This window comes from Brassica rapa, chromosome A01 (genome assembly GCF_000309985.2).
Source record: "Brassica rapa cultivar Chiifu-401-42 chromosome A01, CAAS_Brap_v3.01, whole genome shotgun sequence".
NCBI lineage: Eukaryota > Viridiplantae > Streptophyta > Magnoliopsida > Brassicales > Brassicaceae > Brassica > Brassica rapa.
Genome location: NC_024795.2, coordinates 14389577 through 14403515, shown reverse-complemented (window position 1 = coordinate 14403515; position 13939 = coordinate 14389577). Strand labels below are relative to the sequence as shown.

The 13939-nt window shown below is 29.6% G+C and overlaps 1 protein-coding gene, 1 long non-coding RNA gene and 1 pseudogene across 3 annotated transcripts; 1 reads left to right on the top strand and 2 right to left on the bottom strand.

Moving 5' to 3' along the window:
* The first annotated feature begins 67 nt into the window (after nt 1-67).
* On the top strand, nt 68-1643 carry LOC103874561 (annotated as a pseudogene).
* Nucleotides 1644-1919: 276 nt separating this feature from the next.
* Nucleotides 1920-3754, bottom strand: LOC103874222. The gene has a single exon (XM_033286712.1). The coding sequence runs from the start codon at nt 2270-2272 to the stop codon at nt 2030-2032; it is 243 nt and encodes an 80-aa protein (XP_033142603.1). The 5' UTR covers nt 2273-3754; the 3' UTR covers nt 1920-2029.
* A 1352-nt stretch (nt 3755-5106) lies between these two features.
* LOC103874232 lies at nt 5107-9971 on the bottom strand. 2 transcript variants are annotated; one of them, XR_001957692.2, is made up of 5 exons: nt 6765-9971; nt 6297-6673; nt 6112-6197; nt 5925-6011; nt 5107-5812 (listed from the first exon to the last, which is right to left on the bottom strand). It is a non-coding gene; the product is annotated as an uncharacterized LOC103874232 (long non-coding RNA). The 2 variants fall into 2 exon arrangements; XR_001957693.2 differs by having other exon boundaries at nt 6303-6667; nt 6765-9970.
* Between the last annotated feature and the right edge of the window lie 3968 nt (nt 9972-13939).

The following is a 13939-nucleotide window of genomic DNA, read 5'->3' as shown; positions in this document are numbered from 1 at the left end:
TCGTCCCGGGAAGAGAATATCTACATGGCCAAGTAGGCCTGAGCGATCGGTAGACCGTTCGGTTTCGGTCCGGATAATTCGGATTTTTGGTGTTATGCTCAGAAGTACCATTTGGGTTTTACTAATTATCAGATCGGTTTCGGTTCGGATCGGATGTAACCAATGTTTAAAATCGTCCAAAAATATTTTTTTTAAACCTTAAAAATTGACAATTATTTTTTCAAAATATATAAATTGTTTACAAATCTAATTAAAAATTAGTTAAACTATCTAAATTAACTAAAAAGTATTCAAAATAACAATTAAAACAAACTAAAAAAATATTTTGAATATCCTAAAATATCTAAATCATCTTAAATATATAAAAACTTTAACATATTTAAATAATTTCGGATATCTTCGGATCCTAGTTCGGATGTCGGTTCGGTTCGGATTATAACCAAACACCAAAGTACTAAGCTCATAAGTCCCGTTCGGATATTTTTGTATAACAGTTCGGATTCGTTTTTGGTTTTTCCGGTTCGGGTCTAGGTAGGTACTTCGGGTTGAGTTAAATACGCTCAGGCCTATGGCCAACTTAGCCGACGAGGCTGAGAAATATGATGACATGGTTGAATTCCTGGACAAAGTTGCAAAGAACGTGGACACTGCTGAGCTTACTCCAGAAGAGAGGAACCTCTTGTCTATTGCCTACAAGAATTTGATTGCTGGTAGGAGGGCTCCGTTGAAGCGCACCCGCTCTATTGAGAAGAAGGAAACAAAAAAGGGAAACACTAACAACGTCTCCATTATCAAGGACCACAGAGTCAAGATTGAGAGTGAGATCACCAAGATTTGTGATCAGGTTTTCAACCTTATCGACTCTCACCTCCTTCCTAGTGCATCCACGGCTGACTCCAAAGTATTCTACCTCAAAATGACGGGAGACTATCACCGTTACCTCTCTGATTCCAAGACGGGAGCTGAAAAGATAAAAGCTGTCAAGCGCACTCTTGAGGTGTACAAGTCAGCCCAGGTTATCTTTCTTGCTCTTTAGCTTGTAGAATGATAAGAGAACGTCTTGTCTGACTAATGCTTCTTTTGTTATGTAGGCTATTGCTCTTAATGATCTGCCTTCCACTAACGTAACGTACCGAGACTGGGGCTTGCTCTTAACTTCTCTCTTTTTTACTATGAGACTCTCATATCAACCAAGGCTGCGCTTAAGACTGCAAAGGCTATATGTGTTGCTTCCTCTCATTTAGTATTATAGTTTATGTTATGCGATTATCATCTATTCTCCCAACTGTCCTGTTTGATAAAACTTAAAGCTTCTTTTTTTTTTGTTCTGACAATCGTTACTGTGCAATTATTGTATTCATATTATGGCATAAATGTGTTATGTGGCTAATCTTCATATGATCTAGTAATGGTTTATAGATTGCTTATCATCGCGTTTGGAAGATAGATACTGTAGTTGATTGTGATGATGATGTGCATAATTAGGAAAGTAGAGCCTACAATTTTTCCCTTACACTAATTATATATAGATGATGTTCTGATTTTGTAGTTTTGATTTTTTTTTTTTTTTTTTAAATATGATGATGATGGTAGGCTTTCGAAGCGGCCATAACTGAAATGCACGGAGTGAGAGAGGAATCATATGAGGAAACTGCATTGATCACGAATCTTATCCTTGACCGTATCACCCTCTGGACTGATGAACTCAAATGGTCATGAAACGCTCTTTTGCTTTTCTCTTTTTTTTTTTTTTGTTGAGTTTGTTGCGGGTTTCACTATATATGATTGCGTATCATCATATGATTGCAAAAGTTTGTATTAAGATCCCCACGTATTATTAATCTAAATTGGTTATCAGCCCAACTGCTACACCAATGGAGTATATGATTTTGTGTAAATAAATAAAATTAAATAAAAAAGGTTTTCAAGTATACTTCAATCTTCGCAAAATCAAACAATTCACACCATTAATCATAAAAAGATCACACGAATCCAAATGTAATAATAATGTAACAAAAGGAGATGAATATCAGTTCTTCTTGGTGGTGGTGGTTTTGTTATACTTGTCTTTGACCCAATTGAGACCCAACGAGGTTCCTATCTTGACTTTCTTCAACCCGGAACTCGCCACCGCTTTCGTCTTCCCCAATCCAGCCTCCACCTTCTCTTTGTATTTTCCCGACGCGCCAGCGCCGCTTTTACCGTCATCTGTCGTTTTTCCAGAAGCTTGATTGCTGTTGTCCCATTGATCCGCCCAAGAATTTTTCTCCATATTTTCCTGAGACGAGAGAGATAGAGATTTGATTTTATTTTATTAGGTGAGAAAATGTATTTATTTAAATTAATTAAATTGTGATTACATTTTTAGTTTTTATATATAGTATATAGTTGGTGGGGTAGAGATAAGATTATTTCTCTTTCTTATTTGGTCAAATATGAAGATTTTTTTTTTTTTTGGCAACATCAAATATGAAGATTACTTCTTCTATTATAGTTGACAAAAATATTTTGATTGACGTTTCATCAATCGGAGCTCTGAATTAAATTATGGTTAACTGAATATCTCTTATTAGCGTGTAATAATGACAATTTCTTAATTCTTGCGACGAAATAGTCCAATAAATGGTACTTCCTCCACTGTATGAACAATGTCATTTAGACGTTAAAAAAAGAACAATGTCATTTTTCATATTTTTTTATACAAATTAAAAAAATATATTTATATTCTTATTAATATATTTCTTCAGCCAGTAGCCTTTAATGTGAATATAATTATTTATACAATTAACGCATTTTACAATCAATATTAAACTTAAATAGATATAATTAAATTCTAAAATAACACTAGAAACACGATATTTTTAATGAAACAAAAAAATATTACTTAATGGAATTTTAATTACTTGAACATAATCAAAATTTTGATTTTAATTATAAAACTAGACTATTTATTTATATTTTTCATATAAGGAAAAAAAATAAAATATTTATTTAATAAAATGCAAAATATCTTAAACGACAATGAAATCACAACTAGTCTTTTATAACCAAATGAAACATCAACCTACTTTTACTATTTATTTTTGTATAGTCTAAAACTAAGGAAGAAATCTACAAAGTAAAAAATAATTTAATTAAAAAAAGTATACGAAATCTAAACATAAACATTTATGAAATTTTAACCTACGTTTGATAAAAATCAAAGTTTTGGTCAAATTCCAAATTGATCCCTCGGAGATTTTTAGTGAAGTCTGCTAATTACAAACTTCCAATAAAATTTATTCTTAGAAATTAAAATTTTGAATAAATGAGAAATTAAATTACTTAAAGTATCCTTATCCAGAAGTATTCCATATTTTTTTTCAAAGAAAAATAAGACTTCACTTAAAATATGCAGTGTACAAATATCAAACAGGTCAATTGCAAAATTAACATGTTTGTTAAATAACTGCATTTAAGATTTACCTAGCATAGTAAACTTGTAGAGAAGTTTGTTGTCGTATTTGATGGAATGGCATGGCGATAGACTTTGCTTCTACGACTGCCTCCCCAGCCGTTGCAAACACTGAGCGAGAACGGTAAAGGGCGCACAAACTATGTCGCTGCGCGGGGATTCACCAAGCTGGGGCAAACTAAGCCGTTCGTGGTTGGTGGGGCGGATTAGGAATGCGAAGGCCTTTACATCGAAAGGAGACCCGCCCACTATTACCACGAAAAAAGCCCTGCGCTTTTCCTTCGCTACCATGAATCACCATTTTTGAGCTCTTAAAGCTTTACAATTCAATTTTCAACCATTTTTTTCTCATTCTAAACCAACAACTCTTCATTTTCTCCCATTTCCTCTACATTTCCATCTAAAAAACTCTCATAACTTTCATTTTCATAATCACAAACTTCATATTTTCAAATACACCCTAACCATTTCTTCTTATTTATAATAATGCCATCATCATCAATTTTTCCAACCACCATGAACCACAATTTTTGAGCTCTTAAAGCTTTAGAATTCAATTTTCAACCAATTTTTTCTCATTCTAAACCAACAAATCTTCATTTTCTCTCATTTCCTCTACATTTTCATCTAAAAAACTCTCATAACTTTCATTTTCATAATCACAAACTTCATATTTTCGAGTTCTTCATTAATGAATCATCAAAGGTGCTTCTTTTTGTTCATATTTGGAGTTTGGACGGCTGAAAAGGTTGGAAACAAGCTTTACACTAGAAAAGGTAAACTATTTACATGATTTTCGTCAATTTTCAGATCTGTGTTACGGTAGTATAATGTTTTATATGTCTACGCCTCTGTGTAGACGTACGATGCAGTCTACTTGTCAACACACAAGTCAGTTTTGCAATTTACCAAATGTTTTTTTTGTAACACAGACTTTCCCAGTAGTCTTCGTCTTTACCTTTGACAACAAAAACAAAAAAAATTGGTAGATTTGCCAAAACGTCTAAGTAAAAGAGGTTAGTTTTGCATTTGACCGAAGTTTTGACTTTTCAAAGTAGACTTCATCGGATGTCTAAAAAATGTAGGCTATCCGAGAAGTCTACAAAAGGTCAGTTTTGCATTTGACCGAAACTTTGATTTCGTTTAATCGGTTCGTTTTGTTTTTGACTAAAAAGTTTAAAAAGTAATAATTTTTTAAAAAATTGTAGATTTCATATGCAGTCTTCTTATCTTAGAAAAAATGCATATTGCATGTAAAGTCTACTTTTTTATTTTGGTCAAAAGCAAAACTAATCTGTCGGATTTGAAAGAGACTTCACGCGAAGTCTACACACTTGTAGACATTCATTTCAATCTATTTGTTGAAAGTCAAACATAATCAATTGCAAAACTAACCTCTTTCAAAAAAATTCAAACATGTAGACTGCATATGAAGTCTACTTCAGAAAGTCAAATCCTTGGTGAATTATGGTCAATAGCAAAAACTAATTTTTTAAAGTGTAGACTGAAATGGAAGTCTACTTTTATAAAATCACAAATTTTTTCAAATATAAAAAGCAACTCGTAAAATTTGCAATTGCAAAAACCAACTCAAAAAGTAAATCTACTTGACAGTCAGTAAACTGAAAAGAACGGTCTACATCTCTGTAGACTAAATATTAAGTCTACATAGAAAAATCTATAAAAATGTGAATTTGTGTATTATTCATTAAGTTTTTTTAAGATTTTTTTTTCCGATAGTGAGTATAAGTTAATCCTACTGGTCTTGAGTGATTTTGAAAAGAAAATCTGATATAATTATGAAACTATCAACTTTTTGGTTTGACTATGTAGTTAAATAATTAGTGTAGATGTCTTTGTAAGTCTAGTTCTGTAATTGGAGGTTATGTGAAACTTATGTTGAATTTGTGGATCTTGAGTCACTTTTATGGGCGACTCTTGTATTACATTGTTTTAGAGTTGTGTTAAGTGATGAACCTATGTTAAACTTGGGGATCTTAATTTTTTTTTTTGTATTTTTTTAAAGGTTGTATTAAACAAGTCTGCTTTCTAACAGGTAGTTTGATACAAAAGAACAATCACCAAAGTGGTCATCGCTGAATATGTAAGTTATTACATAATACATCAGTTTGATACAAAGAGAACAATACAATGTAGCCTCGTACAAAAGTACAATACAAATGTCTATTACAAACATCTTATTCTCTCTCATGATAATGATCAAAAACTTCATCTATCTTCCAATTCTAGCCAAAAAAGTGGTTGCACATTCACCAAAGTGGCCATCGCTGAATATGTAGCTTGTGACATGCATGCTTGATCCTTATAATAAGCATGCTTTAAGACAATCTCGTTTATCTACAAAAGTAGATTAAACACACATATTTAGAGAATATTGATCTAGAAAGTCAAAGTAGCACCCGTATACGTAAATAGAAGAAGCCTAGTAGAAGCATTTTTTTCTTCTTACCCACATGATGGCTGTTAACCGTGTGAATTCATCAGGAAAAGAAGCTCTTCGCACCAGTATTTCAGTCATGCGACCATAATATACAGCCTGTAGTAAACGAGACAAACAAGGGCATTGGTGCGTCAAGGCCAATAAACACTCACAGGCTAAACAAAAAAACAACATGGATACAATTACATCCTTTTACCTTTGAGCAGCTTAGAATCAAGCACATCCCCTATGCTTGTGATCGAGAGAATGAAGCACATCCCAATTAATGCATCCCAAAGTTTCCTCAATGAATATACAAAGATTTATATTAGCTGAGATACAATCACTAAGAAAACATTGTCCTAACACAACGAAATAACAATAGCTCGAGAAAATGTATACAGTTACAAGTTACAACGATGTCCTCAGTCCTCAGCTGGTTTGGTGCAGTTATTCTCAATGCCAATCCTGAACGTACCTGAAATTGTGGTTACAATTTTTGAAACTGTCAGTTTTCTCCATAATCAATACATTAAATCAGAAATAAAACTCAATCTGAGAAAGAGGGTAAGAGACTTATCTTTGAATCCAACTCCATCTCCTCCCTCGTCTCTGAGCCAAATCCATATCCTCCCTTCTCTTCTCACTAGAGTCCATCTCATCCTTTGATCTCAAAGCTCGAACACACACACGGCAGAACTCCATTGAAGTCGAAGTTAAGCTCTATCTCCTCATCGCCGCTGCTCATCTCCGACTCATCACTCTCCTCACTCCTGAGACTCATGATGCAAAGTAATAAGACAAGAGGTTCTTGATACTGTATAAGAAAGTAGAGAGAGAGAGAGAGAGAGATAAAGAAAGAGAGATTACAACTGGAGAAGACGAGGAGAGGAACGGTGGTGACGAGGTGGACGGAGACAACGTGGATATGGCTGACGGATGGGAGGACGGTGGTGATGGTCATGATGGTGATTCGGAGAGGACGGCGAGTGGGAGAATAAGGAAGAGAAACTCGATAGGGTCAGACTGCCGGAAATCGCCTGTTCTAGAGACTTAAAGAGAGCAACATCGCTAGGTTTTGTGTTTCTTACCAAATTCCACAAAAAATGTATTTATACGTCGGATACTTGATATGGTTAGGTTAAAACTTTTATGGTTTAATTTTGGTTAAGTTTAATTATTTTGGTTTTATAAGTCTATTATAATTTTATAAGTCTATAATAATTTTTTTTTGTTCTTTCTCCTATCTTTTATTATTTAAAAAAATATGTAATTTTTTTTTAAAAAAAAATTGTTATCCATTCTTCTCGTAAATTATTGTTTAATAATGTAAATATATAATTTACCAATTCTTTTAAAAATAGTTATAATATATGATTTCGCATTTTTATTCATAAAAAACTATATTTAATTTAAAAATAATATTTTTTGTAATCAACTAAAGTAGACTGAAAACAACGTCTACAGTGAAATAGACTTTATTGTGAGTCTACGAAACTCTAAACCACAAATCTCTTGATAATCGAAATAGTCTCAATTAATGTATTAAATATCACAAATATCAAACACTAATTTGCAAATTTAAGTCAGTAAAACAAAAAAATCTTAATCTCAATCTAAAATCTAAACCTAAGAAATCTACCACTAAAAGACATAACACGTAACAACCTTTTGTTTATAAACCATGAACATTATCTAGCATATGGTTACCAAATTAGTATATACTCTATAAAATATTCAATTATATAAAATTTTAATTTATTTACTTCATATTATCCATTTTATTAATGATTAATTAAAATTATCACAACAATTATTTTTTATACATTTAAAAAAAATTCAATTATTAGATCAAATTATGGTATAGACTACAAAATAAGTGGTAGACTTCATAAGAGGTCTACATATATGTAGACTTCTTTCTGTTACGTATAGACTTGCGAATGACATAAATATAATATACATTCCTGTTCTTTTGTTTAGTCATAAGAGTTAAATACTATTTTTACTATTTTTTAAGTTGATTTTGTATTTGACTGAAAGTGAGATATACTTTTATATTTGACTTGAATATTTGGATTGGTTTTAGCAATTCTCCCATAAACAAATTAGATCTAGGCAATAAATAAATGCTGTCTCGAGAATATTCTTGCAATTGCTTATACATATAGATAGTCTCCAAAAATATAGATCGTGAAGACTATATGTAAATGCATATATGTACGTACACATTTCTTCGTCACACAGCTATCATAAGTTTCTTTGACCGTACGTACCAAATCGTCACGATCATAGATACAAGGCATGCTCTACCATATAGTCATATAGATCGCTTTTTTTTTGTCAAACAGTCATATAGATATCTATATATCATTCATATAGTATATGATCAGTGCCGTACGAAAAGTTTTAGGGGCCTAAAGCAATTTTTAAAAATAAATTTATTTACAACCGTAATGAAAATAATTTTCTAATATAATATATTATTTTCACCAAATACACAAGTCTAATACTGTAAAAGAATAAGTTTATAACGTAAATATGTTATATTATATCATACAGAAAAAAATACATGAATTTAAAAAATGAATAAATTAATTTTAGAAATTATTTTAAATTTTGGGACCCTAAAAACAATCATATTAATCGGAGACCTGAGGCGAATGCCTTTTTCAATACACTGTAGGCACGTCTCTGTATATGATATGAAACATGGTTAATGTTCTAAAATTCATGATACATTATCACCATCATTCGTTAACAGACAAATTCAGCATATTTACACAGAGACTCTCTCTCTCTCACACACACACACACACACCCATATATATATATATATAGACACACACATATTAGCATACAAATGGTTGTTCTATAATATGGTCTATAATAAATTATTACCTTCCTTTAAAACAAGTTTCATCTTGTGATGTATCTCATTGATCCAAGCAAATTGATTACATGGGAATCGGTATGATTTCACAATATGCTAACAACCATCATGTGTATGGAATTTAATTTCCTGAGTAGAATTTGAAGAAGAACATAGTGATGATACATATATATTTATAAAATTTAAATAAGCCAAACGAAAACACCAATTGAAAAGAGAGAAATCTAGAAGAGACAGCGAATAGAAGAACAAAGGTAGTCTTAACATGAAAAAAAAAAAAAGGAAGTCAAAAGAAAAACACACAAAGATAAGAAAGAGGTAAACAAAGACACTTGGTGTTTCAAAAAAAAAAAAACAAAGACACTTGATTTTATGATTTTCGAGTGAAGATCGCTTTGAAGAAGCGAAGGATCGGACCGAGACGCTTGATTCCCCTACTGGATCTCGTACGCACACGTGGATGACGATACAAACATATATGAGATGATGATGATGATGGTCAAGAATCGATCTAAAAGAAAAAGTAGAGAGATTAGGTAAACCCTAATCTTGATGACGATGATAATCAACAACTTCTTCTTTTTCTTGGGATTCTTGATCTTGGATTTCTGTGATTATGTTTTCCTCTTGGGTACTGGAACTTGGGAGTTGAAGAGAAAAAAGAAGTAGAAGAAGACGACGAAGATGATGATGAAGATGAGGAATCGTCATCATCACTATCATCATGATGTTGGGAATAAAAAGTGGAGGTACAGAGAAAAAGAAAGAAGTGAGGTTGTAATGATGATGAGGGATGAATGGAAGTCAGAGGTAGTGGAGTAAACTTATCATTACTACTTTGAACAAAATGTTTTCTAGCTTCCCTTATTTTTTTCTTTTTTTCTTTTGGACTTCCAAGAAATATTCTAACCCTATCTTATTCCTTGAATCTTTCTTTCTCTTGATTTATGACGAGAGAGAGAGAGATGGAGAGGCAGAAATGCCTTGCGACAACATTAACTTTTTTTCTTCTTCAACTCTAGTTTATTTCTTTATAGAATCTTGTACATATTATGCATACGACCAAAAATAATTCGGTAATAGTTTCATCCAATGGCATAGTTTTTAGCTTTACCAATTTTATAAAAACAGATAATTTTCTTTACTAGATTAATATTTTTTGATGATATTTTGCTATAGAATATTCTCATCTTATATATTAAAACAGAAGTGACAACCTTGATTCATGTATGATTTTTTAAAAAATGGACCTAATGGACTTATTCATAGAAATTCATAATATATTTTAATTCAGACAAATAATAAATAGAATTTTTAAAATATTATAATCATAATATTTTTGATATCTTTTCATTTTAAATATAAATATATTTATTTTAAAATTCTAACAAATCTGTTTAAAAAGATTTTTACAAGATTTTTATTTTCGAAATTAGTTTAAAATATTATTATACATTAATATATTCAGTTATATAAAATGAAAAATAAAAAAATATATGATATTTTATTTATTATATAATCATAATCAATCATATTAAAATAAAATTATTATATTGAGCTAAATATAATAAAATTGTATTAAATTTATATATTTATATATTTTATTTTCGTAATTATAAAATATTTATGTTCAAAAATAAAATCTAATATGTTGGTAAGATGGGTTAACATTATCAAACTATATAATACATGTATAAAAATTAACATGTATTTCTTTAAAGTTAATAATATAAAATCTTTGTAACTACTTTCATCATAATATATTTTCATTTTAAATATAATATATATTTATATATTATATTTTAAAAATTCTAATAAATTTGTGTAATATTTAAACAATAACTTAATGTATTTTAAGTTATCCTTTAGAAATGAAAATAAATAAATTATATCCTGTTTTATCTACTTTTGTAGTCATGATCATGTTAAAATATAATTATTATACTAAAATAAATATGATAAAATTATATTCAATTGATAAATTTTTAAATTTTATTCTCATAAATATAAACTATTTATTTAAAATATAATATGATGATAGAACGGCTTAGAATTAATAAACTATATAATACATGTCTAAAAATTAACATATTTTACACTTTTATATATACAATAATAAATTATCTAAAATGAATAAGCATAAAAATATTGGTAAAAAGAAATCCAGTTTTGAAATACGGGTCAGAATTTAGCATAAATTAAATACAAAATATTTTTTAAATATATTTTCTCATGAATATATTAATTTGCTTGATAACTAAATGCAAATACATTAAGATAAATATATAATATAAGAAGTGGAAAATACATAAGGTTTAAACAATTAATTAATTATAACATGTAAATTGTAAAATTATTGTATTTGAAATAGTTATATAAATATTTAAGTATATGATTAACATTAAAAATATATACCACTTATGTTCTAAAATAATAATTTATGTATAGAAAAGTGAAAACAAACACCCGTGCGGTTGCACGGATCAAAATCTAGTATATTCTTACAAACCAGCATTTTATTAATTAAAATAATTAAATATTTTCTTTTGTAAATATGAATAATTATTTACCATTTTGTTAACTTATAAACGATTAACAAATGACGGTAACATTATCTTACTTACTACTAGTTTGTATTAGCTTCATGATTTTCATCGTTATCTCATCACACATGTTTAAATCTACATAATATAGATGTTATTTAGAATAAATATAAATATGTATCAACAATTTTACTGAATATTTCTGCACACTTAATATAACATTCAGTCAAAAAAATTCTTATAGCACAAATACAAATCCAAGTGAACGAGGTGTAAATAAAGTGGCTACTAGAAGTCTAGAACATGTCGCTAAATCATGAAGCTGGTTGAAATTGTATTTCCTCAAATCTTAGTCTGTCATTTAATTAGATCCATAATGATATTCTCCATAACCAGAACTTGGAAAAGAATTATTATCTCACTCATCCGATAATTAACCTCTGCTTCACATAAGTTGTATGTATTGATAAGTATAGATTAGTTAACCCTATAAATATATATCTTATATATTAAAATAGAAGTCACAACTTTGATTCATGTGTGATTTAAAAAAAAAAGAACTTAGGGCATGACTGGTTCAAACGCAGCGGTTGCGGTTGCTGGAGTTTGTGGATGCGGACGGTTGCGGTTTCTAGCGGTTTTAAGAGATTTGTATGACTGGTACTGCGGTTAAAAATTGGTGCGTTTACAGGTAACTTATGACTGATTAACTACCAAATGCGGTAACAATCAAATAATAAATTAACAATATTTACATTTAATATAATTATAAAAATATAAAAATCATAAAATTATAATAAATATAAATTTTATATTTAGAAAGTTATAATTTTAATTTTTAAAAATTTATTAAAATTGTTTTTATTATAAAATTTTATAATATTAATTAAAATATAATAGATATATTTTAATATTTTCATAATTTCAATTTTAAAATTTTTATTAAATTTTTTACTTTTATATATATATTGTTTTAAAAAAAAGAAAATTCTTTTACCCTCCCGCAACCACCCGCAACCGCAAACACTAGCTGGAGCCAGCTTTTGAATTTATGAGATACGAAGCGGTTTGAAGCGGTTTAGAGCGATTTGAGTGATTGCTGTAAACCGCCGACAACCACCGACAACCGCTACCAACCGCAAAAGCTGCGTTTGTGGGTGGTAGCGGGAAAACTAGTCATCTCCTTAGTGGACCATCACTAAAAATCATTTATCATTTATTCATTTATTACTACTAATATGGCTTATTATATCATTCCCAAAAATTCTGTTACACGCATAGGTTTGGTTTACAAACCAATATTTGCTTTCTTAATTATTGTAATTGTAAATTATTATCAAACCAATGCATCAACGTTTTTGCTCAACCGTAAATATAAATCATTAGCTAACAGTCCTTTGGACTAAAACATTAACGTACATTGTAAATGTGAGTTGTTTGTTATTTAAAAAATGAATTAGAACCTCTGTTATATTCACTTACACGTTATATAATATATGATCAAGTGATGATCCACCTCTTACACATTTCCTTGAAGCATTTCACTTGTAAAGAAACATTAAACCGGCGGTTTTAATTTTCAACTTCTTACACATTATATACATAGATGATCACATATTCATCACACTGATGCGGTAAATAAAACAAAATACTTATTATACTAAATATTTATATAAAAATAAATGAAAAGAAAAACCTTGCGCGGATCGAGATATAGATCTTTCTCTGATTATAGTCGTTTCACACTGATCCGATAAATAAAATAAATAACTATATGTGTAATATTTTTGAATATGACAGTAAAACAATATTTTACTAATCTATATATATATAGTTACGATTTTAATAATGAAATAATAATCCAAAATTATATATATATATATATATATATATATAGAAGAAGATACAAATGCATTTGAAATTTTGAAACAATTTATTCAATAAAAAATATACCGTATACTTATCATGTTTTAAAAATTGATAGATATATATATATATATATATATATATATATATATATTATAATATATACCGATTTAGAAATGAAAACAAAATTTTATATAAAAAAAAATGAAAACAAATACCCTCGCGGTTGCGCGGATCGAGATCTAGTCAATCATTAAAAATGAAGATAAAAATTGGTTAGTGTAAACATGAAAAATGGTATTATGAATGTGGTATTTGTGGCAATTTCCCTAGAAAAAGGGTCTTCATCATCCTAGAAAAAAAAGTCTTCATCGTATATATATTCATCTGTGTTGTGTATACATTCATATGTATGTGTTAAATTAAATTTCTAATATTATTGTGCCTTGGAAGGCCACACTTTCCGCCACACACCTAAGTGGTCCATATCTATAGGTGATAGCTGAAATTCATTTGGCCTGGTGTGAGCTCGAAAAATTAATCGATGACCTTAAAATCAGACCAAACCAAAAAATTACAAATAGCCAAAAAGTTCATATATATTCAGAACCAAACAAATTGAAACTGAACCAAAACCCGAAAACAAAATAGATACCAGAATATCTAAAATATAGCTTAAAATCTCTGTCTAAGCTTATTATGGAGGTTGTTAACTATCTATGTCGTGACGGAGTGCACTCTTG